The 23,056-nt window shown below is 34.3% G+C and overlaps 6 protein-coding genes and 1 pseudogene across 6 annotated transcripts; 3 read left to right on the forward strand and 4 right to left on the reverse strand.

The window, feature by feature from the left end:
• Window positions 1–575: 575 nt before the first annotated feature.
• LOC9324484 (enoyl-CoA delta isomerase 1, peroxisomal) lies at window positions 576–1,488 on the reverse strand. Its single transcript, XM_002888375.2, has one exon. The coding sequence runs from the start codon at window positions 1,352–1,354 to the stop codon at window positions 632–634; it is 723 nt and encodes a 240-aa protein (XP_002888421.1). The 5' UTR covers window positions 1,355–1,488; the 3' UTR covers window positions 576–631.
• Window positions 1,489–2,399: 911 nt separating this feature from the next.
• On the reverse strand, window positions 2,400–7,594 carry LOC9324485 (LETM1 and EF-hand domain-containing protein 1, mitochondrial). Its single transcript, XM_002888376.2, has 15 exons — window positions 7,483–7,594; window positions 6,534–7,155; window positions 6,143–6,455; window positions 5,108–5,254; window positions 4,935–5,023; window positions 4,753–4,845; window positions 4,461–4,587; window positions 4,227–4,291; window positions 3,957–4,131; window positions 3,597–3,791; window positions 3,449–3,496; window positions 3,210–3,356; window positions 3,040–3,122; window positions 2,846–2,961; window positions 2,400–2,765 (listed from the first exon to the last, which is right to left on the reverse strand). The coding sequence occupies exons 2-15, from the start codon at window positions 7,082–7,084 to the stop codon at window positions 2,671–2,673; spliced, it is 2,244 nt and encodes a 747-aa protein (XP_002888422.1). The 5' UTR covers window positions 7,085–7,155; window positions 7,483–7,594; the 3' UTR covers window positions 2,400–2,670.
• LOC110230979 lies at window positions 7,184–7,701 on the forward strand. Its single transcript, XM_021035391.1, is given in 2 exon segments — window positions 7,184–7,488; window positions 7,490–7,701. Coding segments are annotated over 2 exon segments (156 nt in total). The 5' UTR covers window positions 7,184–7,425; the 3' UTR covers window positions 7,583–7,701.
• Window positions 7,702–8,171: 470 nt separating this feature from the next.
• On the reverse strand, window positions 8,172–11,890 carry LOC9324486 (putative nucleobase-ascorbate transporter 10). The gene is made up of 14 exons (XM_002888377.2): window positions 11,741–11,890; window positions 11,469–11,566; window positions 10,806–10,982; window positions 10,622–10,722; window positions 10,454–10,529; window positions 10,287–10,346; window positions 9,839–10,044; window positions 9,656–9,752; window positions 9,461–9,547; window positions 9,295–9,353; window positions 9,074–9,165; window positions 8,891–8,968; window positions 8,620–8,774; window positions 8,172–8,514 (listed from the first exon to the last, which is right to left on the reverse strand). Exons 1-14 carry the CDS (start codon window positions 11,874–11,876, stop codon window positions 8,296–8,298), a joined length of 1,641 nt encoding a protein of 546 aa, XP_002888423.1. The 5' UTR covers window positions 11,877–11,890; the 3' UTR covers window positions 8,172–8,295.
• Window positions 11,891–14,296: 2,406 nt separating this feature from the next.
• On the forward strand, window positions 14,297–15,765 carry LOC110224193 (annotated as a pseudogene).
• A 144-nt stretch (window positions 15,766–15,909) lies between these two features.
• LOC9324487 (glutamate receptor 1.1) lies at window positions 15,910–17,197 on the forward strand. Its single transcript, XM_021010034.1, has 3 exons — window positions 15,910–16,135; window positions 16,456–16,787; window positions 16,871–17,197. The coding sequence occupies exons 1-3, from the start codon at window positions 15,910–15,912 to the stop codon at window positions 17,195–17,197; spliced, it is 885 nt and encodes a 294-aa protein (XP_020865693.1).
• A 67-nt stretch (window positions 17,198–17,264) lies between these two features.
• Window positions 17,265–19,678, reverse strand: LOC9323014 (2-alkenal reductase (NADP(+)-dependent)). The gene is made up of 5 exons (XM_002888378.2): window positions 19,326–19,678; window positions 18,648–18,834; window positions 18,399–18,565; window positions 18,236–18,318; window positions 17,265–17,795 (listed from the first exon to the last, which is right to left on the reverse strand). Exons 1-5 carry the CDS (start codon window positions 19,557–19,559, stop codon window positions 17,414–17,416), a joined length of 1,053 nt encoding a protein of 350 aa, XP_002888424.1. The 5' UTR covers window positions 19,560–19,678; the 3' UTR covers window positions 17,265–17,413.
• Between the last annotated feature and the right edge of the window lie 3,378 nt (window positions 19,679–23,056).

Genomic DNA, 23,056 nt, shown 5'->3' on the forward strand with positions numbered 1-23,056 from the left:
TCGAAAATGAGAAACGATTATTTTCTAAAATTAGGGATTAGAAACGTTTTAGAAACATATACACATATATAATATATATATATATATATATACATTAACATAAAACTATAAAAAATGGTTTTAATTAAACAATTCAAGTCCAAAACATCAAATATTAAATAGGTTAACTAAAATTCTAAAAGAAAAAAGATTAAAAGGTTCAAGTTCAAATATTTAATTTAGACCAACATTTTCATTCTCATTTTCATTAGTTTCATCGTAGATCATATAAAGATACCTCCAAAAATCTAGTTTGTCGATACAAAGATCTTAAAACTCAGAATCTTCCAAAATTAGTTATATGTATTATAAATCTGAAACTTTTCAACTTTTATTTATTAAGTTTTCAAAGTCAATAAAAAAAGATTTGCCGCGTTTCTATTTTAGAAATGTGAGTTTCCATCGTGTTTCCAAACATAGATTTTTAGGAAACGCGTTTCCGTAACGTTTTTCGTGTTTCCGTTTCCGAAAGTTTTTCGTGTTTCCGTTTCCGAAACGTTTTGGAAACGGAAAACGGACTTCGAAGAGAGTTTCCATGCAACATAGGGCAAAAGTCAATCTCGTACAAAAGTCTTAAAAGTACAAACATGTTCTAGAGTTTAGATCCAGTGTTACGCACCACACTCAAACCACTCTCATCTTCACCAATCGTATGGCTCAGAACCTCTCTTAAAAGAGTCTCTCTCATCTTACCATACACATGTCCATCACCTCCACGCTTAATAATCTCCTCACCTAACTTAACGGCGGCTTCAACCGTCTCCACCGCACTATCATACGCCGAATCAACAATCCCCATCTTAACACCCACATCCGCCGTCACTTTCGCCGCCGTCAATATCACATCCCTTCTCGCCGCCGGAGAACCAATCTTCATCCTAATAACAGCCATAAACCACGCCGGAACTATTAACTCAATATCCAATTCACTCATATACAAAAAACCTCTATCACGACGCATCAACACATAATCATGACTCATCGCTAAAATACACCCCGCGGCGGAGGCGTGACCAGTGACGGCGGCGATTGTTGGCATAGGAAGAGAGATCAGATCGGCGATTAGAGATCTAAGTTTTGCGTCCATTAGAACAGAGAGAGAAGGATTTGACTCGGCTAAAGCGAGATCGTAACCGTTGGAGAAGAATTTACCATCAGATGTTGTGATTAGGACTGATTTTGAAGATGATGGATCTGATCGGATTTTGTTAATGGTGGAGCGGAGAGAGTCGAGTAAGGTTGGGTTTAGACGGTGTTCGCCGTCGCCAGTGAGTTTTAGTATGAAAAGACGATCACGTTTCTCTAGTGAACACATTTCTCTCTCTTTGTGACTGATCAAATGATTTGGATTAGTAAAAGTGATTGCGTAAAATTGTAATAATATAAATAAAGAAAAGATATGTATTTAATTTGTCACGTTTGTTTTTGGACCGAAAAATACAATTTTAGGTTTACTAGCCTTTTACATTTCAAAGATGAGATAATTTGAAACATCAGATGTTGATAAATATTAAGTCTAATTTTGTTAATAAAATACAAAAATGTAAAACTTTCAAACCATATCGAACAAATAAATCTATGCATTGAAAAAGAAATATATGTGTCAATTAAAACATCATATCTTGTCACATTCAAGTCTAGTTTTGTTAATATCATAAAATTGTAAAAAATGTCAAACCATATTGGGAAACAAAAATTTATATATAAGTAAAAAATAAATCTTTTTTTTAAATTTCAAATAAAAAAATTGTTAATATATTAAAAAAAGGAAGTAAAAGTTATCTTCTTGAGAAAAGGAAATCAGAAATTTGTTAATTTTTTTTTTTAAAGTAACGGCATCGCGATATATTTCAGTTAAATGATTAGATTTTAACACTTGTTTTAATATTATCAGTTTGAATATTATTTTTCAAATTTTATTTTGACTTATCTTTAGTTAAGTTTTAAAACAAACAAAACTAAACTAAATTTTGGATACTGAAACCTTATATAATAAAACCAATTCCTATATTTTTAACCATTACATTAAACACTTTTTTTTTAACTTATAGAAAGAAGAAGGAAATGAGACGACTTAGTGAATCTTTAAAATCATATTTTGAGATTACAAATTCATAATTTTGTTAAATTTATGGTATGTTCGATTAAAATTCAATGTAGTTATATACAACTACAAATTAATCACATTTGGAGTCAAATTCCAAAAACTAAAATTTTGGCAGCAAATTATGGATCCGTTATCTTTGCGTCAAATTTTTTACCGTATCTTTTGTGCAGAAGTGTGATACTTCAATTATTACATCACAATAACGTCAAAGCGTGCCTAGACGGTAATTGCAAGCACAATACAACACAACACATGATGCATAAAAAACAAAAGCCCTTCTTTCTAATTCCTCCTAGATACATGGCTTACATATCTGGCCGCTTAAGCCACATCTATTCGATTGGTGATAAATTTCACATTGTTTCGTGGTAATATCAATAAAGGAGATAAAGCTTCTTGAATAAAACCAGCAATGTTGAAAAAAAAAAAAAAAAGTGAGAAACTTATTATGATAGATTTCCTCTGAATTTGAATTTTCTTCTCTTTTCTTTACTAGTAAAACAGAAACATGAACCATGACTATCTCAAGACTTGGTAGTAGGCTCGTCTGTCTCGTCAGCTTCAGCATCTTCAATCTCACTCGCTAACTTCACTAAATCTTCCACCAGTATTTTGCCATCTAATAACAAAGAAAACTTCCGTCAGAAAATTGAAAAATCAAGTTAAGTCAATGGAAGATTTAGAATATAGAGTTGTGACCTTTATCTTTAGAAAGGTTTTGGATAAGCTCTTGGATACCCTCTTTGCCCAATGTGTCCTTCAAGTACATCGCAGCCGATGCAACCTCATCTGGACTTACCTTTCCATCATAATCTCTGTACAAACAAAATGGAATTGATTGATTTTCAAATCATTACAAGGCGAGAAAGAATATAATGGATGGTTACACAGACCTGTCCAGGAGTCGCCAGCGGTTGCCAATCTTGTTATCGACATCATCAATTTCCTTTTCAAGTTTCTGGAGCATTGTCTCCACCTAACGATAGAAGATAAATAACGGAGTTAAAGATTAAAAAGACTAGAGAGTTTGTGACTGAAGAAAACTATATAAAATTGTTGTTACCCTATCTAACAGTGCAGAAGAAGTTTTATCAGCAATAGCTTTCTGAGCACTTCGGTCACTATCTTCTCGAGCAGCTAAATAAGCTTTCCTAGCCTCTTCCTCATCATCTGTGCCACCTTTCTCTACCATGCTGTTGTATAGATCTACCTGCACATAAAGAAGACAAGTTTACTCAGAAAAATCCAAGAAAGCAAGATAGAAACTAAAGGATAATGGAGTTAAAACTAAAGTGGATTTACCTCTTTTTTAACTAGTTTCAGGAACTCTTCACGCTCCATACTAACAGACTGAAGTCAAAGTCAAAAGAAACGAGAAGAATTAACCAGATTGCACACTCTTAAAACTCTTATAGGTAAAATAAATGAGAGAGTGGTTAAGTCTCCATACAGATGCGGAAGCCAAAACAGCCAATGCACGGCTGAGCTCACAAAGCTGCTCATGTTTCTCAAGAGTTTTCGCTTTCGCTTGCTCATTAGCATCTTTAGCTGTCGATGCCATCATCTCATCCAAAGCTACATCTTTTTGGCTTGAAGCAGACTCTTTCATCTTTGCCATTTCCTCCTCTTCTTCTTCCTCCTCCTCCTACATTCAATGAATCAGAAGTAAGAAAATAGTTTCCTGATACAATCTCAGTAAATTCATGCATACAAGGGAATTTCAAGCTCCATGATACGCGGAAATGAGAAACATAGTTCCACAATCTTCTTCCTTTCAGATACAGAATGGTAGGAAAACAAAGAGACAAACCTTGATTAATTCTTCTTGCATTTCAAGGTATTCTAACTTCCTCTTTCTTTCTGATACAGAATCTTCTGATGAAAGAGCTGTAACCCCAACAGTGTCCACAACCTCATCTGGCAGAGAGGAGAGAGTAGCTTGAACAGCCTCTTCTGGCTTGAGTTTCCCAGCCATTGAAAATGACCTGTCAATGCGTTCACAGGAAGAAAATTGTGGCAATGTCATTCTTAATTCTTCGTGTATAGTATATATATTGACTGAGTTGCAAGAGAAGCTTACCTAGAAAGAATTAAGAGGGATGATGGTACCGAATGGTTAAGAGATAAATCCAGCCAGTCAATTAGCTGTAATGAGAGATATAAAGATCAGAAATCACCTATATCTCTAGTTAAACTTCTAGAACAACACATACACCAATCACAAGATCATTCTTCTTATTCACAAAGAGTACAATTTGATTGATACCAACTCCACTAATGGAATGCTGGATGATATTTATAAACAAGCAATAACCTGCTCTCTCATTTCTTCAACTGAACCCAATTGAAGCATTCCCCTCTCTCTGCAAGCTTGGCGAAGTTCAGCTTCTGAGAGAGACTCCACACCTTCAGCCTTGATCAACTTATCATCCTTTTTAATCCTACGAAGTCCAAGGAATATGATTATGTAAGAAGGAAGAAGATAATTTAGATGTATGTATAAACTGAAATGCGTGTCTTGTAGAGATGCCACCAAATAAAGAGAAAACAGTAGTAGGACTCATTCGAGACAAGAAAAATCGCAATATGAGCAATGTTGAACTTACTCCTGTAATCTTTTCCGAAGCATATAACGCAAATATGCATCAGTTCCAAATGGGCTAATACCCATGTATTTGCACATATTTACCAATCGAGACCTGCAATTAGGAAGCTAAGGTAAACAAAACAAGCCAAGATAGAAACATTTTCACGTTACCAATATATACAGTTTTGACTAATGTGTAACCTGTTAATGTTATCCAACGTAAGCTCATCATTGAAGAGCTTTGCAAAGCCCAAAATTTCATCATTTGAAACACCAACTCCTCTTCTGACCTATAAATTTGATAACGACATTATCAGTCCATCTTGAACATTATAGAAGGACGTCAATTGAGTAAAATAACACGGAAAGCGAACCTTGTTCATAAATCCATCTAGATCTTCTGCAGTCTTTTTTATCTCCCCACTGCGAGAGGTTTGGACTTCCTTTGCCATTTCTTTAACAGTATCTTGGAGAAACTTAGCATACTCCATTCTTGCATTCAACCTTCTTTTTAGAGCCTCCTGCAAAAGAAACGTGAATTATAGCTTCATACTTGAGAAACAGACAAGAGTGAGCGAGAGAATAAAAGATCAAACCAATTCATACTTCCCAGATCAATGTAACTCAAATTAGTATAAAATCGGTATGATTTGTGTCTTTAGAATTAATAAGTGTCACTTGGATTGATAAAACGAAAGAGTATCACTTGGAAGACTGATAAACTGTGGCTTATTTGCTCTTGCTATAACTAGTATCCCGATGTCAGCCCTGATTTAAACATTTTCATTTCTCACAGCAAAAATAGGTCAAAGTCTAACATCAAACGTGGGGCTTCGACTTTCAGAACACTGATGTCAACCCTACATTAAAATTCATTAAAGATCTTCTACTACCACATCAAAGAAGAAAAAAAAAAAAAATTGAATATTTTCAGCACCATTTTGCCAGAAGCTGAGAACAAAGGTAAACTTTGTAATCACATGATGAATATAAATTCATTACATAGGTAGAAATGATTCTTGACTGTCCTAGGTTAGTCTCCGAAGAAGTAACTGGCAACACTATATTGTTGTAATATTTGGTCTATGTTCCTGAACCTCAAGTCTAGTAGTACATAAAAAGACGGTAATATCAATGGTAGTTCTCATTTCATAAGAATTTAAAGAGGCATTGTATTATTGGACATTATTTTGAGAATGGAAGAGGCAAAATAAAGATGAAAATGTGGAAAGATAGCTCATAATGTCTCTCGTGCTTGGTCTCAAATAGTCATGCAAAAAGTTCCATTACCCCAGTCAGCAAAAAAGAATAACTAGAAACATCTCACAACTACTTTTTTAAACAAATGAACCTGCAATACCAGTAAAGAATAAGGAATAGAGAAGCAATAAAATAGGGTTTAACATTACCTCTTCTTTCATCTTGTCCTGGAAAGTTGACGGCAACATGTTTGGGAACAGCTTAAGAAATACCGGTAGCAAGAACTCCATGAATGGAACAATAATGAAAACTGCAACCGGGACTAATCTAAAAATGTCGGCAGTTGTTCGAGTGAGTTGTTGTCGTTCCCTCCTAGAGAGACCTTTTCCATTAGCAAGTTTAACAAGCAGCCTTACACTGATCCTGACATCAGCCCAGAGCAACTTTGTCCCCAGCCAGTAGTGTTGGAGAGTAGATTTAAATTCATCTTTCCAGTGACGAAGCTTCTTAGCCCAATCTTCCCTGCAGAAACAGATCATATGTTACATACAATATATGGCATGAAATCAAAGCTATAACAAAAAAAAACTGCAGCCTAACCTGCTCATCGATGCAATAGCTCTCAAAGCAGGACCTATTCCCAGAAGAAACGACCGCACACGTTGCATAATGGATATATCAGATTTCTGGGATTCTTCCAATTTCATGGCTTTAGCTTTAGCCTTAGCCAAACTCAATCCCTCAACAGCTTCATCACACTCCTCAGGAGAAGCTTCTTTGGTTTGCAAAGTAAGCTTTTCTCCCTTTTTATCATGGTCAGGCTTGTTAGCCGTTGCCAAAGAGGAGTACATAGATTGTCGAACCAATCTATATCCCAAAGGATAAGGGAATTCTAATCTTCCAACTCCATTACTAAAATTTGGAGACTGAAGTAATCTACTTGTATAGAACCCCTCCAATAACCCGGTCGACTCTTTATTCTTGACATCTTTAAAATCACGTTTTCCAGATACATATCCTGAAGTAATGTTCTCATATCCCCGCTGTCCTTGCCGCTCAATACTTGAAAGACATTGAATTGTAGGCAAATGCTCACTTAGAGATTTGACGACGTTGTAACTTCTCCTTCGAAGAAGCGCTCTTGAAGCCATATTGTAGTAAATGTGTAGCTATATTCAGTATGTACCAGCTACATACCAGTAAAGCCGAATTCTATACCAATCTGCACAATGATTGTATAAAAAATACGTCATTAGATTGATCCTCTAATCAGCGATTAGCAAGATATATAATCCTAAACCGATGAAAACCGCACGAAAACGTGATCGATCATTCACAAAAGCCAAAAAAAAAACCATGACTAATAACATCACTAAGCTCTCAAGAGTCAAGCCAGAAAAGTCCTACATACAATTTCTAACCTAAATTGAAAAATTCGCAGTCGATTCACTGAATCTGAAACACGATCAAGATTGATTGCGACGAAATTGAGATGATACGAAAAAAACCAGAGACTGAAATTCGGATGATGAAAATGGAGACGACTTACATCTACAAAAGAGACAGAGGAAAAGGATCGATCAAAACGTGGAAGACAATCCAAAATACTTCGAGAGAAAGAGCTTCAATCGAATCGTCGTCGTCACTGAGCCCGAGAAGAAGAAGAAGAAGAAGAAGAAGGATTCAACGTGTTTCCGCTGATTTTGACCGTTTTGTTTCGGGTCGGGTCGGGTCGGGTCAAATCGGGTCGAGTCGGGTTATACAAATACTTCGGATCTCTCTACTGTAGAAGTAGAACTACATATTACCATTTACTTTTGTATTTTTGTTTTTTGAATAATTTTTTTACCATTTACCTTAGTTGTCGACTAAAAAAATTATTGTATGCACAGATAAAAATAGTTTTTGGGTGGACTAACTGAATTTTATTTTGAAATGAAATATAATAATAATAATAAGATTGGATCAGATTTTTTATTAGGATCGAATCGGACCTTTGATATAATATGTTCAGATTTTTTTTATTAATAATCCCATGTATTTTGTAAGCAGTTTGTTAATCTAAGTATATATATAAAATTTTGAAAAACTCCAAAATTACGGTTTAAATGATACATACAATATAAGCTACATGCAATACTCAAATTTCTAGTTAGAGTTATAAACAACTTTTAAAATATTTTTTATTAATAATTAGTCGAACAAACTATTAAAAAGCTCATAAAAAGTTAGAGATAAATATGCAACCAGATAAATCAAATGTATAAAAATACAATAGCACTCTTAACTTCTAGGTAGCATAAAGGAAAAATAACTAAAATATTAGAAAGACAAAAGAATAGAAGATATTTTTTTGCAAGTTTCAATGAGAAGGAAAGAATTTGTTGAGGCCGAAAGGTAGACCGTAAAACTCATCATTTCGCACGTCAAGATTATATAGTCGAAACTTATCCCACCATTTGAGTCCGCAATCTTTCTTGGCTTCATCGCTTTCACGACACAATGTGCAATCAAGCACTATTGCAATTATTGCCGCAACTGTTGTATGCGACATGAATATCACTCTTATCACATCTTCCAACTGGTTTGTGTATTCACATGAAAAAAATTCTCAATTGGATAAGTTGCAAAAAACTCTTTGTGATTTAAACAATGTGTCTCAAAGTATATAAGAAGATGTACTTACCCAATTTGCGCGATGATCAGACCGCCAACCTCCATTATAGTATTCTCTGAAATATTGCGGGATCGAAATAGCCATGAAAAAAGAAAATCCCAAAATGAATTTGGTGTTGAAACTATTGAGGTTGCAGAATTGTAGAAAGCTAAGTCCCGCTGAAGCTGTAATATATTGAATTTGATTTGATTTTTAGTAAAAAAATATAAAACATATATTCATAGAAAATGTAATCTTACACTTATAGAAATTACAAGTGCGATGTGATGAAGAGACTTACACACAAAACACAAGACGATGCAATAAAGAGATGCCATGATTGGTAATGGTATGGACGCGAAAAAAGCTCCAAATTTTCCTGCATTTTGATCAAAATAAATAAGTTACTAAACCAGTAAAAGATATTCAACAAAACCATTTATACATTATAAATAGGAAGATATAGGTTATAACAAAAAAATACCAAAAATGGAGAAAAAAAGCATGAATGCAGCTGATATTTGTATCACTCTTCGACTCCCAATCTTAGTCATTGCCAAAAGTCCAACATTTTCTCTGAATATTAAGTTACATTCATCTCAAAACTATATCATTAGCCTTTAATTACTAGAATTTATATAAGAGAAACTAAAGATAAATATTGGGAAAATTAAAAATTTGTAATTTAGAGATGAGTTTCGTTACGTTGATGTTGTGATCCCTGTGATGCCTCCAAGCATGCCATTGAGTAATACTCCAACTCCCTACAAAATATTTATTTAAATGTTCATATAGATGATGAAATATTTAAATAGTTAATAAACGGTCAAAAATATGTTTTAAGTGACGGTTAAATTGTTGTTAGACTAACCAGCCAGCCAGTACCACGACTAACAATTGATGGTGGAATTGGCGTCGCGCTTCCATATCTTGCGGATGCATAGAACAAACCAGTCGACTACAATAGTACATAAAACTTATCACTCTTCATATTTAATCATAGAAAGCTAAATATTATTTTCCATGATTTTTCATATCAATTTCATGTAAAAGAATAAAGTTTAACCTCAAAGAGAGTGACTAAAGACGCAGCCATCATTGCAAAAGAATCAGTGATGTCGAAAGTTGGGCTTCCCCATTGAAAAGGATATGGTATGTATATCCTATTATTCACATAAAAAATATTAATATTAAAATAGTAAAATCTCTACACGCAAAAAAAATGAGCATCTCAAATAGAAGAACTGACCAAGGAGTGTTGGTGATGAGACCAGTACGATCTGTACGACAACTGATTTGAGTAGTTTGAGGCTTGTGGTCATAAACACCAGTCGATGTGAGTAGCTGAGCGAACAACCATACCACTGGAATGCATAACATCATCCCATAACGGTCACATCTATTTCCATCCCAAATCATCGCGCCTTTCTTCATCTTCAGAAAACGCGGTAAATACTGCACCCAACAGAAAAGGAAAAAAAAAACATTATTTGTTAATTGTAAATGCCAAAGCCAAGCACAAAACAAAAATACTCTTAACAAAAATATTTGATGTAAATTATAAACTAAAAAGTGACATGTAAAATGATTCGCGTTGGCTAAATTAATGTTTTTAGATGATTTATATTTTATTTTCTGTAATCATGTGTATTGATTTGAAACAAAAGAAAGCTAAGAAATGACGGTTAGATCTTTACCTGAGTGATAAAAACAAGTAGGATCAACCCGGGAAGTCCCACTTCAATGCATCTTGCTAACTAAAAAATAAAAGATTTTTACATCATATTATAAATCTATATAAATATTCAATGGTAAATAAAACATTATCATTGTTAATGGCCAATATTAGTGTATATACACATACCAAAGGGAACCCAATGTGGTAGAGTCCCAATCCGGTAAATGTTGCCAAAGAAGCAATGGATAGTGGGCTAAGCAATCTAATGAGCACAAAGCAAAAATACATTCATGTTTAATGTTAGATACATAATAAGGTATGTCTCCTTTGGAAAAATAATATGAAGTAATTTACCTAACAATATTTCTCCATACGCCTAGAAAACAGACAAGAACTTGGAAACATCCGGTTATAATCAGAGCTCCTTGTATGCTTCTCATTGTTCTCACGAACCTCTGATTAATTATGTTATCAAACAATTTACTATTAGTACAATATAGTTTGTAAAATTAATGATATTACTAATGTTAAGACTTACTTCAAAAGGATCAATGTAGTAAGTGAATCGGGCCGAATAAATGATAGAAGTGATAGGTATGATATACGCATAAGAAGCAGCAGCTATCACAGGCAATCGAGTTCCAAAGAAAGACTGGAACAATGTTGTTAATCCAGACACAAATAGTAATGTTTGTATTACTTTAACTTTTTCTGCCTGAAAATGTTGAAACAATATATAGAAAAGAAAATCAAAATTGATGTATAGAAATTAAAATCTTTTTTAAAAATTATTGTTATTTATCTAATCTCATTAAATTTATTGTGATTACCTTATATCATAATTAGAAAAATTCAATCTAAGAAATCATGTGTTATATTATTACTAGTATATGTAATTATGAGATGTTAAATAAAATAGCAAATTTTTTTGTCTAGACGAAAAAGTATGATAACCCAAATTTAAAATAAGATTATTAACTACTAACTCCAAAACAAAACTAACGACCAAAAAAAAAAAACTCCAAAACAAAACTGAAATAATATTAAAAAATAATAAAAATCATGATTTTAAAATCAAAATCTAGAAGATCATATATTTTTGTGGTGAGATATGTTGATAATTATGTAAGATATGTTTATAATTTACAAAATTTGTTAACAATCTAAAAGTTATTTGAAAAACACATATCCATATACTTACATCACCACCTCCCATGAGTGGAACTAATAGACTTGGAATGAGAACTGTGATGCCAAGACTCAACAAATAATGCTGGAAACCCAACACTACCGCTTCAACTGCAAACGCCAAAATATACATTTGCACACACACACACACACACACACACACACACACACACACACACACACACACACACACACACACACAAAGATTAGATATAACATAAATAAATTATAAAACAACTAAAATTGAATTGAAGAAAAAACATACACCAAGAAGAAAAAACATACACCAAGGAGGAGGACTGTTGACGCAGTATTGAATTTCGGGGAGTTGTTCTTTCACCGGATGGGGTTGTAACTCCTCCGTCCGGTTTCCTACTCCGGTGTTTCTGCCACCACCGTTGTTACCGCCACCATTTGTCATGGACGTAAATTTCCTTTTTTCCTTTATACAATTCAATTTTAGTTGTTTTATAATTCCTTTACTCAATCAATAATAGGATCAATGAACTTTTTATTCGTTTGTGAAAATATTGTTACTTACATATTACTACACCGTTCTTATAAGAGGGTTAAGGTGATCGACACACAACTACATAAAATCTATATATATAGAAGAAAACTAATTGATAACCTATCATAAGAATATGTTTATCCCAAGCTTTGCCAATATTTGTAATATTGGTTATCAAAAAAGAAAAGAAAGAATATGTTTAACGAAAAAAAAGTGATGCAGAAGAATTAGAGTTTCGGGTCAGTCAATGATAACAATGAAGAAATCTTACTTTTTAGAAAACGATAGAGGAAGGTGGTTGTGAGAGCTAGGCAAAGAGTGAAGAAGAAGAAGAAGAAGTCAAAAAGACTTGGGGGTTATAAGTTGTAACCTTTTGCTAATTTTTATTATTTGAATGATTAAATGACATTTATACAATTAATGTAGTAATAAAACTCTTAGTAATGTCAGTTTTTGATATTATGAAATTTGAAATAATTTTTTTTTGAGATTTAAAAGTCCGTAGGATCTTTTTTTCTCTGATTTTCAGCATTGGAGTAAATTATGGCGTTGGAAGCCTCCTCAATGGTCAGATTCTTTGCGTGATTAGCACTCAACTTGACTAATCATTAGCAAAGTCCAATTATTAGTCGTAACTTCTTCTATTCTTCTACTGTAATTTCTGTTTTCATTTCTCTTGAATCGTGTTTGAAAGTTCGTTTCTCTGTGATGAGACTCTAAGCCTAGGTTAATTTCGAAGAACGAGCACGTTTTTGACTTTGACTAAATCATAACTAATAATCTGTTAAATTGACTTGAAATGATTATGACAAATATATATACAATTATAGAAACGTACCATTTTCACAAGGCACAACGTGGCGGGAACAACAGATACTCAAGACGTTAATGGAGATTCTGATTTCTCTTTCCATTCTTGCTCTCCTCTTTTCCGGAGAAGTAGCTGATTCAAAGAACATCGTTTTCGAAGAGGTTAGAGTTGGATTGGTGGTGGACTTGGGTTCTATTCAAGGAAAGATTCTCAAAACTTCTATTTCCTTAGCGCTCTCAGATTTCTATCGCGTAAACAATAGTTATCGAACCAGAGTCTCTGTTTTGGATAGAGACTCCCAAGGAGACCCTTTGCTTGCTCTCGCTGCCGGTGCGTTTCATTTTCTTTATTGCTTGTAAGAAATTTGGTCTGGTCTATAATGTTTATCTAAATTTGACCGAATCCGAACCAAACCTAATTCGGTAATCGGTATAATGTTCTGTAAACCGAAAAAAAAAAAAAACACATTCCTAGCTACAAGTTGTAAGTTGCATGTAGAAAAGCGGATACATGGTAGCGAAGCGTTTGAAAACATAGAAGTAATTTTTAGAAAATATTTTTGAAATCGGTTACTTTTAAAAGCGTATATATTTTACATATATATATAATCTTAAAAAGATAAAGGTACTAAAATTGTTACATACAAATCAGAATCACTATTAAACATAAGAAAAATAATCTTATAGTTTTAGCAATATATATATTTTTTTTCTAAAAAACTATATTCTTGTATTCAATTATAATATTATATATGCAAATTTAGTGATTAAAGTATTAAACATTTTGAATCTCTCGGATAAACAGACTCAATCCTATTTACTGAATTACACAGCTAATTAAGGATCTTCTCCAAACGGGAAAAGTGAAAGCCATTGTTGGTGCAGAATCATTACAGGTAGCAAAACTATTAGCCGCGATTAGCAAGAAAGCTAAAGTTCCGGTGATATTCTACAAGAAAATATGTCTACAGCCACCACCTAGCTACGACAAATATGTAGCTATGTTCATTTAGCCACAAACCAGACACAATTAAAAACAAGAAAAATACGTAGCTAAGTTGTGACCAAACTGTGGCTAGTTAGCTACAAAAAACCATTCGTAGCTATACGTTGATATTTAGCCACAATAAGCTACAACATATACGGTGGCAAATTAGGTACGAAGTAGCCACGCATATTTCGTTGCGTAAATAACCACAACAATAAATTGTGGATAATTGTGACCTAGAGACGGAACTCATCGTAGCCAGTTGTGGCTATGTTCCTTTTCAGAGTAGTCATGTCAAATTATGTACAATAAGATATTTTGTCTAACTAAACAACTAGTATATAAATATAGCGACAAATAATTCGTGGTTATTTGAGGCTAGCTACAAAAAGTTACATGTATCCACAGACATAGTCGTGGCTAATAGTGGCTTTTATTTTTTGTTAAAAAAATATGTCTAATCGCATCAGTCTGGTCGGAGAGAGAATATATTCGATATAGCCACAAAATAGTTTGTGTCTATTTGTGGCAAAGAGTTACGACGTCATTTGTGGCTTATTGTGACAATCTTCCACAGTTTTCTTTGTGGCAAGTTGTGTCTAATATAGATACATAAACTGTCGTGGCAATTTTGTGGCTTAAGGCTACAAAATTAGTTGTCACATTTTCGTGGCTACGTGTCCGCGAATAGACACGGGAAAATATAGCTACAACGCTATAGACACAAAAAAGTTTTGTAGCTTTCCGATGCTATAGCTTAAGTAGCCACGGAATTTAGGACATATTCACAAAATATTTTGTGGCTAAAGCCGACTTTTCTTGTAGTATGTCTACTTTGGTGCCAAACACTTTGTCTTTGAACAAATATAATCACTTTCTTCATTGGACGTACGATATTACATCAGAGGCTAAGGGGATTACGAGTCTCATACAAGAATTGAATTTGAAGTCGGTTGTGGTTATATATGAGGATGTTGATGATTGGAGAGAAGTTTTGCAAATATTGGTGGATCATTTCCAAGATGGTGGAGTCCAAATCCACCGTACTACTTCTTTCTCAGAATCATCACTAGACGAAGATTACATGGTCTATCACTACGGAAGCTCAAGTCCGCGAGAGCAGCCGTTTTCATTGTACATATGTCGGAGATTCTTGTTTCTCGTCTCTTCCAATGTGCGGATAAATTAGGAATGATGAAAGAAGGATATGTTTGGATACTCACCGCAAGAACCATGAATCATTTTCATAACTTAGATGGTTTTGCAGTTAGGTCAATGCAAGGGGTCATTGGTTTCAGATCATACATTCCAGTATCAGAACATGTAACGAATTTTACTTCAAGATTGCGAAAATTAATGGTTGATGATGACACCGCACAGATAGAAACTGAGCATTTTAGTGTTGTGATCAGTGTATGGGCACATGATATTGCTTGTATTCTAGCAACTGCAGTAGAGAATATCTGGCTAAGAGCCTCTAATGAATCAAATCTTCTTGAGACGATTAAACAGAGTGGATTTAAGGGTTTGAGTCATGGTGACATGCAAATCGTTGGCAACAAATATCTCTTAGGAACATTTGAGATTGTGAATATGGTAGGAACAGGGGTTAGGAGAATAGGATTATGGAGTTGTATTAATTTCTGTGGAAGAAGACACGTCATGGTTTCTTCTATCAATGAACTTGAAACCATTAGCTGGCCTGGCGGGTCTGGTAGAATCCCAAGACATCGGTTTTTGGAAGAGAACGGTGAAAGGAAGTTGCTCAGGGTCTTGGTTACCTCAAGAAATCGCTTCCCACATCTGGTGGCGGTGCGTCCTGATCCTGAAACAGGTCTTAATATTGTCAGTGGATTCTGCATAGAGGTTTTCAAGGCTTCCATTGCTCCTTTCAACTACGAGCTAGAATTTATACCTTATGATAGATCTTCTAACTATGATGATCTTGCTAATGAATTATTTACTCAGGTGCATATTCATACCTTGGAAGTGTGGTCTTAATGACCTTACTATTCAAATGATGTTTCTAACAAAAGTCTGTTTTTGTTTGCATTATAGAGAGACAAATATGATGCAGCTGTTGGTGACATCACCATCACTTACAACAGATCTTTGTATGTTGATTTTACCTTGCCTTACACTGAGATGGGTGTTGGAGTCCTGACGGTAAAGAAAAAGAAAGAGAGCATGTGGACGTTCTTTGACCCTCTTGACAAATCCTTGTGGCTAGCAACTGGAGCTTTCTTCATCTTGACTGGCTTCGTTGTTTGGTTGGTTGAACGAGCGGTTAATCCTGAATTCCAGGGCTCCTGGGGACAGCAACTTGGTATGATGCTTTGGTTTGGGTTTTCCACCATTGTGTTTGCTCACAGTAAGTGTATTACTATTAGAGCATCTCCAATTTCCATCTCTATATTTTCCTCTATTTTAGAGAAACTCTATTTTACAAGAGATTTTGCTCCAATGTATGCCTCTAAAATAGAGGAGAGAAACAACATATGTCTCTATATATAGAGTAATCCAATGTCTCTTTCTTCTATTTTAGAGACATACATTGGAGCAAAATCTCCTCTAAAATAGAGGAAAATATAGAGATGGGCATTGGACATGCTCTAAGCCTTTAAATTATCCCCTTAGCTTACTCTTCTGTTTTTACACTCTATTGAAGTATGAGGTATTATTCTTTGGCAGGGGAGAAACTGCAGAAAATGTCATCAAAATTTGTAGTCATAGTTTGGGTTTTTGTTGTGTTGATATTGACTTCAAGTTACAGTGCAAATTTGACATCGACCAAAACCATTTCTCGCATACAATTTAGTGAGCTGCTTAGAAACCCTTCACAATATAGAATGCTTAGAACCAATAGTACACTCAATACCTTTGACGACTATGTTCAAGCTTTGCGGGATGGAACTATCTCTCATGTTGTTAGTGAAATACCGTATCTCAATGTCTTTCTTGGACATTATCCGGGTGTCTTCGAGATTCTAGGTAGAGACACTACTAGCAATGGCTTTGGGTTTGTATGTGCCTCTCCTCAAAATCCTATTTTTTCTCCCTATTGGTTTTTCCTTACTAACTAGTTCTTTTTTTTCTTTTTTTTCAGATGTTCCAGAAAGGCTCGGGTTTGGCTCCTAACGTGTCAAGAGAAATCGTGAAGCTAAGGTCATCACGAATGTTGAAAGATATGGAGAAAAGATGGTTCCAGGAGCTGGATTCCTTTGGAAAACCACACATTGATTGGTCTGAAAATGACGATGCATTTAACCGCCTCACCATCCATGAATTGGGCGGTTTGTTCGTCATTGTTGGAGTTTCTCATGCTCTTGTACTAGCTTTGCATCTCTATCAGACACGGCGAGAGATATCACGTGCCTTGTGGGAATCTCGACTCTTCACCAAATTGCAAAACTTCTCAGGCTTCTATAAGTAAAATTATCATTATCCATAAGCTTCAGTGTAGCTTTGGCAGAGGATCTCCCTAATTTACAGTTATAAACTTAAAAGAATGTTGAATGTAATATTTCCTGCTATGAATTGATTTTGTTAAATAACCTAATAACTTCTTAAAGAATTAGAGGTTTGTGAATGCGGCTTTATTCATACAATGTCTGTTCTGAAACCACTTGGAATATACTTTCAGAAACAATTACTCTTTAGCAACCCGAACGACCTGTTTACCAATATTTTTCCCGGAAAACAACCCAACAAGTGCAGCAGGAGCGAGCTCGAGGCCTTCAGACATGTCTTCGATGTATACAATCTTGCCTTCCTTGTAATATCTCATGACATTTTCAAGAAACTGTGGGAAGATATTGAGGTAATCACTCTGCAAGAATCCTTCTAGTCTTACACGTTTGGGGATAGCGTTGTATAGGTTGTTGATTCCTTGTGATGAGCTTGAGAGGCTTTGCAAAGACACCATTCCACAGAGCGCGATTCTTCCACGGACCTTCATGTTGAGGAGCGCTGCATCAAGCATGGATCCACCCACGTTGTCGAAGTAGATATTGATCCCCTCCGGGAAGTACCTGTTTTATAGTAAAGATATTGAAACAGTTCAGCTTCATATTTTTGTACAGAATCACATTGCACCATACCTATCTCATTCCCTAGAGCTAGCCATAAGAAATCTGTTTTAAGTGCCATAATCAGAGTATCTTACTATTACCTCTATGGAAGTTTTGTCTTGTGATTGTGGTTGTGTTTTTTTCTAACTAGAGTGACACAGTATTGATAAGATGTCTAACTATCGTTGCAATGATAGTGAAATTCGAGTTCCTTATGGAACTTCTAAAATCCTAGAGACAAGCCATGATAATCTCAAGACAAGCATTACTCTCCGAAAGGGAACTTTCAATGAATTAAACAGGTTTCCAGTTCCACAAAACATTGACGGTATGTAAGAGAACGAGCAAGTGAAGCTATTAAGGTAAGTGATTCTTTAGGTTGACTTTCGCAATATATTTACCTCTTCAAAGCAGCATCAAGATCAGCCTCTTCCTTGTAGTTAAAGGCTTCATCAAACCCAAGCTCGTTTTTAAGGAGATTAACCTATAAAATATGTACACAAAAAGTTACTTCACAATGACAAGTGAGTAACAAGAGTTGCTAAAGTAAGTTTAGAGACTTACCTTTTGCTTACTACCGGCGCTCCCAACAACATAGCAGCCGTGTAACTTAGCTAGCTGACCAACAAGTTGTCCAACTGCTCCAGATGCTGCAGAGACAAAAACACTGTCCCCTTTCTTAGGACAACATATCTCATTAAACCCTGCATATGCTGTAAATCCAGCCATCCCTGTAAGAAAATGAATTCATACTGTTTATATCAAACAAATGATTGATTCCTTCTTCTTATGCTAAACAAAAGATGGTCGTACCAAGAAGTCCAAGATGATAAGAAAGTGGAATGTCATCGTATAACCGAATCTTTCTCAACTGCAGGTTATCTGAACTACGTAGCAAACTGTATTCTTCCCAACCTATAATCCCGCTGATTATGTCGCCAGTCTTATAATTATCGTCATCAGAATCTATCACTTTCGCTAAACCAAACCCTTCGATACGCTACATCAAGATTACCAAAATATCAGTCGCTTAATACAGAGTATATAACAAATGAAAATTCAAGCCAAGAAACGTGTCAAAGAGACATCAAAGAATATGAACAAATTCACAAACAAAACAAAACAAATCTCAAGATTCCTCAGCATATGATATATATACATTCGTCAAAACATCGAACACTCGGTGTGCAATTTCTCTACCGCAGGTATACAGCTTTTACACATACCCTCTTCATTTAAGAACAATTCACCGATAAACAAGACAAATCTCAAGACTTTTGCAGCATTTCTATATACATTCACAAGTTCCGTCAAAACGTCGAACACTTGGTGTGCAAAATCTCTCTATCACACAAACACTCTATTTACCTATCTCTCTTCAAAATTTGAGCTCCAATGAGCAAAAAAACGATACCCAAAACACCAATCACAGACCCAATTGACAAAAAAACACAAAAGCTGAAAACTTGAAAATGTGGGTATAATATATACTTGGCCAGGAACAAAAGGTGGGAGATAGGAACCGTGAAAGTCACGCATACGACCTCTCATGTAAGGATCACAAGACAAATATAGATTTTTGACAAGGAAATAAGAAGACCCTTTTGGTGCTCTAAGCTCAATTGTTTCTCCGAGTTTCACTTCCATGTCTGTTTCTTTAGGAATGCCATCTACATAATTCTTTAGTATCACTTTCTTGTTCTCCACCACTGCAATTTCTTCCATTTGTGCTAAATCTGTGATGGAGAAGAAGAAGATGAGAGTAGCAATTTTTTTGCAAAGAGATGGTTTTGGTTGTGTAGGATAGAGTTTGGTAAGACGAGTGTTTCTCGTTTGTGTGACGCGTAGGTTTAATTAGTTTTAGTTTTAGTTGAAGTCATTTAATGTCCAATTTACCAATAATAATAAGAGATAATTAGCTAGGAGACAAGGATTGATAGAGAAATTAGTTTTTTTTCAAAATCCATAACAATGAAAATTTTAGCTATTTTTTTTTGCCAAATATAACTTCACGTGCCTCCCCATTTTTTTTTTTTATTATCGTTTCTTGACTTTTAGCTCATTTATTTATGTTAATAGTGTTCCATTTTTTTTGTTCTCTTCTTTTTCAAAATTCTTGCTCTCTTCTTTCTTTCCTATATTTATAGGATGATGAATCACACCTAAGATGCAGTGATGACTTGACATAATTTGATGAAAATCCGGTGACAATACGATGGAATCCGGTAAAAATTTCGGTGACAATTCGGTGAAAACATACGAAAATCTTTTAAAAATCCAACGAAACATATGACTTCGATGAAATTTCGGTATCTAAATAACACTCTATATACGTGTCAACTTCGTTATTTTCACGCGCATGGTAAAATCACAGACTGGTTTTTGTGTAATTTTTTCGAACTTCAGACCCAATTATAGTGTAATTTATCCCTTGTCCTAAACTATTGTCTTTTCACTAATATATTACTCTATTTTTGTCTCTGCGCTAATCATCCCTAATAATATATATATATATATATATATATATATATATATATATATATATGTATATATATATATATATATATTAGATAATTAATATGGTTATAAATGTATGTCACGATCTTTGGTTTCTCGGCTGTGGTTTCGTCTTTGGCTGAGGCGTGCTTGCCTTTGTTTGGGTAATTTCCTCTCTGCTCAAGTTTCACCTAGGTTTTTAGCTTTTTGCTATATCTTGGCTCGTTTTTAGTTGTTAGGGTGATTTAATCGTTGGTGTTGCTATGGATTTGGAGGTAACCTAATCTACAGCCTTGTCTTGCAATCCAGATTTAGGTGTTTTGTGGCTTCCTTTTCTTTGATGTGGTTGATTGCTCGGTTGAATTTGTTTTGTGGACTTGTGTTTTAATATTTGTTGGTGTTTCGTCCCAATTTGTCCTTCCATGGTGTCTTTAGGCTCCGAGCTGAGTTTTTGATCGGTTTTCTCATCTTACAAAATGCGGATGGTTCGGTTCACCCACCTGATTAGGTTGTCGTCTTCGTTTCACCCTTAGCAAGATTCTCTTAGATGTGTGATCTTGGACTGAAGGAGTTGAGCAAGTGCGTTCATCTTTCTTCGTCAAATTCTTTATCAGGTTTCTCTATCCAATTATCTAGTTGTTCTCATGTTGGGCTTAGTTGGGACTAATAGGTATGTGGTTCCCTTTACTTCTGTAGTCGGTAATTTTATGGTTTATGTCTCTCTCGTTTGGGTTTAGTTTCCTAGAATATTTCATTTGTATTTTACAAACGTGTCCCAACCCTTGTATTTCACAATCGTGTTATATATTGAAAAGATTTAGATGAAAAAAATGTAAGGCATATAATTCAATATACATTTTATTTGTTCGAGTATCTAAGTTTAGTCTTTCTTTCATTAAATTATACAAATATGAATTGTTCTTTTGGTAGCTATCATATATATTGTCCAGCCCTATGTGAAGGATTTTTTTTCTTTTCAAAAATTATTTAAATGTTAAGAATCATCAAATATTCTATAATAAATATATCACCGAAATATTGACTACAATAAAACTTCAATAAATTAATTATATTAGGATCCGCATATATGTGGGTTTTCAATTTAAAATTTTTATAAACCAATGGTAAACAAAATTAGATGACCCATGAAAACAAAATCAGAAATTATCGCTTTTTTATTTTTTTTATTCTTTTGTTTCTAATTATATTTTTCAAGTATTTCCAAATATTTAGCTTTTTCTTATCCCTATTTGAATTTTCTTATTGAAATTTGAATGAACTTTACTTTTTTATAAAAGTGTTTTATCTAGTTTTTTACCTAAACTTTGACCAATTGATGACTTATTCATCTTTGCATCCGCTACAATCTGTTCAAATAGGAAGAAGATGAAGGAAATAAAAGAGTGTGGAGAAGGCAACTTTGGAGGCTTGTCGACACCAGAGCTAACGTCGGTTCTGAAAGTTGTGTGTTGCTTCTTGGACAAGTAATTGCAGAATCTATCGAAAACCCAGTAATCTTAAGACGTAGTCCGGAATGGCTTCTTTAGGACAGCGTTTGGAGGTCCAAATCTTATCCGATTGACCTGAATTTTGGTGGAGAGGTTCATGGTACGTCAAGCTTGTGAATCAACAATTCGATGAAAAATTTATCGATTCGTTGCAGAGTCATATGTGAAAGATGAAATAAAGATAAAGATGAAGTGACGATAAACCATTGACAAAGTGAACATTAATAATGATGCTACATCATGACAAATGTAAATGTTGAAATAATAAATTGAAGGGTAGGATATCAATCAGCGAATAAATAATAAGATCTCACCCTTCAATTTGTTACTTCAATCAATTGATTTTGAATTCGAAACTCATGAAACTTAATATGGTATCTGAACACGAACACATAATGCCTCATCCGACCCAGGAAAATGACATGATCACCCACACTAATTGGTATATCAAAAGATAACTAGATGAACATTATCTCTAGTGGATGTGATGGATTTTGTCGAGATTAATGATTAGAAGAGTAATTATCGCGAGGACCGTGTGGAGAAAGATCTCAAATTGGAAATCGGTAAAGTGATGTAAGTGGTATATAAAGGATCTGAGTCAACCCACTCATTGTCAACTAGTTTTGAGTTGGAAGTACATGAAATTAAATACGCTCGAAAAAGATAAAAAAAAATCTAGAATGCCTTCAAAAGATTATTAAATAATTCAACAATGTATTTATAAATACTATGATTTTTGTCAAATAAAAAAATACTATGATTTAGTACTAACTAGGTAAGTACGTGCGGATGTATGTGTGTTTACAAAGAATTTAAGTTTATATAATGTGAAATATGTACTGTCGATTATATTATATATACAATGTGAAACAAAGAATTTAAGTTTTTTTAGTTAAATTTTTTTATATTTATTGTTTTGTTTTGCTTTATGCTTATAGCTTTGAAATGATGGAAATTTAAAAACTCTTTTATTTCTTACACTTAAAAAGTACAAGATATGAGTATTATCAAGGTGATGAACTTGTATAGCTTACTTTGGTTATATGGCAAATTTTCTAGTTCCTTCCATCACTTTTTCTACTTAACAATCAAGCTCCGAACAATATTTTTCTTCTTTTTAATAAAGAACCACAAAAAATATAATTTAACATAAGCATGTAATGTGAAGAACTATCGTTGGTGCTCTAACAAAGAAAATGTAATGGTATCTTTAAC

Source organism: Arabidopsis lyrata, assembly GCF_000004255.2.
Source record: "Arabidopsis lyrata subsp. lyrata unplaced genomic scaffold ARALYscaffold_2, whole genome shotgun sequence".
NCBI lineage: Eukaryota > Viridiplantae > Streptophyta > Magnoliopsida > Brassicales > Brassicaceae > Arabidopsis > Arabidopsis lyrata.